The sequence below is a fragment of the Ipomoea triloba genome, chromosome 15, assembly GCF_003576645.1.
Source record: "Ipomoea triloba cultivar NCNSP0323 chromosome 15, ASM357664v1".
Lineage (NCBI taxonomy): Eukaryota > Viridiplantae > Streptophyta > Magnoliopsida > Solanales > Convolvulaceae > Ipomoea > Ipomoea triloba.
In genome coordinates, this window is record NC_044930.1 from 12654750 (window position 1) to 12656244 (window position 1495).

The window sequence follows — 1495 nt, forward strand, 5'->3', positions numbered from 1 at the left end:
GACGATCTCACACAAGTATTACCTATCAACTAATATTATTAACTAATCAAACCTACTAACCCAATCAACTAAAACCTAACATCTATTTACCAAACACCTCCTAAGTCCAATGGGCTAGTCTCCTATTTATTGGTGGTTGTAGGGAGAATAAGTGGGGTTGGTGTGGGGCATTTAAGAAAATTGAGTGTGTGAGAAGGGAAAAGCTGAAACCGGCCTGAAGGGCAAGACGTAGTATATATATATATTGTAGGTCTACCTCCTCCTGCTCCACCCCACTCCTTTTCATCATCTCATCTATAAAGTATCAACCAATTGAAAACACGTATAGTAGAGACTAAAACAATGTCTCAAATCACAGAGGAGATAAGAAGCAGCGCAACGGAGCTGTACAAAGGCGACGAAATCTGCCAAGAGAAGTCCAAATTCCTGCTCAAAGAAGTGGGGTTACCCAACGGGCTACTCCCCATGAAAGACATGGAAGAGTGCGGGTACGTTAAGGACACGGGTTTCGTGTGGCTCAAGTCCAAGAAGAAGACGGACCACAAGTTCGAGCAGATCGGGCGAGCGGTCCAGTATTCGACCGAGGTCACGGCCTACGTCGAGCCGGGTCAGATCAAGAAGCTCACCGGGGTGAAAGCCAAGGAGCTCATGCTCTGGCTCACCCTCAACGAGATACGCGTGGATGATCCCCCCACCGGGAAGATCCACTTCAAGACCACCACCGGGTTGGCCCGCACCTTCCCCGTCTCCGCCTTCCAAGTCAACGAAGAAGGAGAAAAAGAAGAAGAAGACGAGGACCAGAAGAAGGAGAAACCCGTGGCCACACCGGCCATCAATGCACCCTTGCCTGTCAAGGAACTCTAATTAATGCTCAATCGGATCGAGGCCTGGGATTCTTAGGATCGGAGAATCAACCTTTTATGAGAAATCCAATTTGGCATTCAATAACTATATATAATTCCCTAAGTATGACATTCTACAACTTATATACTAGATCGGGTCCCTACGTACGTACTAAGCATTATGTCTTTTTCTCAATTCTTATATATGAATGAAGTATGTAGCTGCTATTTTTATCTGAGGCTAAATTTATCCAATCGGAGTTCTACTACATTACTCTCTATTTCTATTTTTTTACTTTTACTTTTTGATGTGACAATTGATGATTAGTTATCATTATCCGATGAGAGTAGTAATATTTTTCAATTTATATATGGATTTTTCTTTTTAATTTTGAGAAGCTAAGGGTTTAGGGTGCCAACTTGGCTTGAAAGCTTTAATTTCAAGCTATGACAACCTTTTGTCTTTTATTATTATTTATTACTAGTATGATTCCGTGCGATACACGGATTGAATATTAGTAATATTATTGTTAAATTATAGATGGTAATGATTTTTTTTAAAGTTTTTAATAATAATAAAAAACTTAAAATTATAAAAAAGTTTGAGAAAATTAATAATAAAAAATTGGACATTTAAATGTAACAAAATTAAT

General features: G+C 39.5%; 1 protein-coding gene across 1 annotated transcript; it reads left to right on the plus strand.

Annotated features, from left to right (window-relative positions):
* Positions 1–223: 223 nt before the first annotated feature.
* On the plus strand, positions 224–1113 carry LOC116007193. Its single transcript, XM_031247801.1, has one exon. It carries the CDS (start codon positions 343–345, stop codon positions 862–864), a length of 522 nt encoding a protein of 173 aa, XP_031103661.1. The 5' UTR covers positions 224–342; the 3' UTR covers positions 865–1113.
* Positions 1114–1495: the final 382 nt, after the last annotated feature.

Bases quoted from the DNA above. Each gene is read 5' to 3' on its own strand.
- LOC116007193 (XM_031247801.1), top strand. From the start codon at position 343: ATGTCTCAAATCACAGAGGAGATAAGAAGCAGCGCAACGGAGCTGTAC.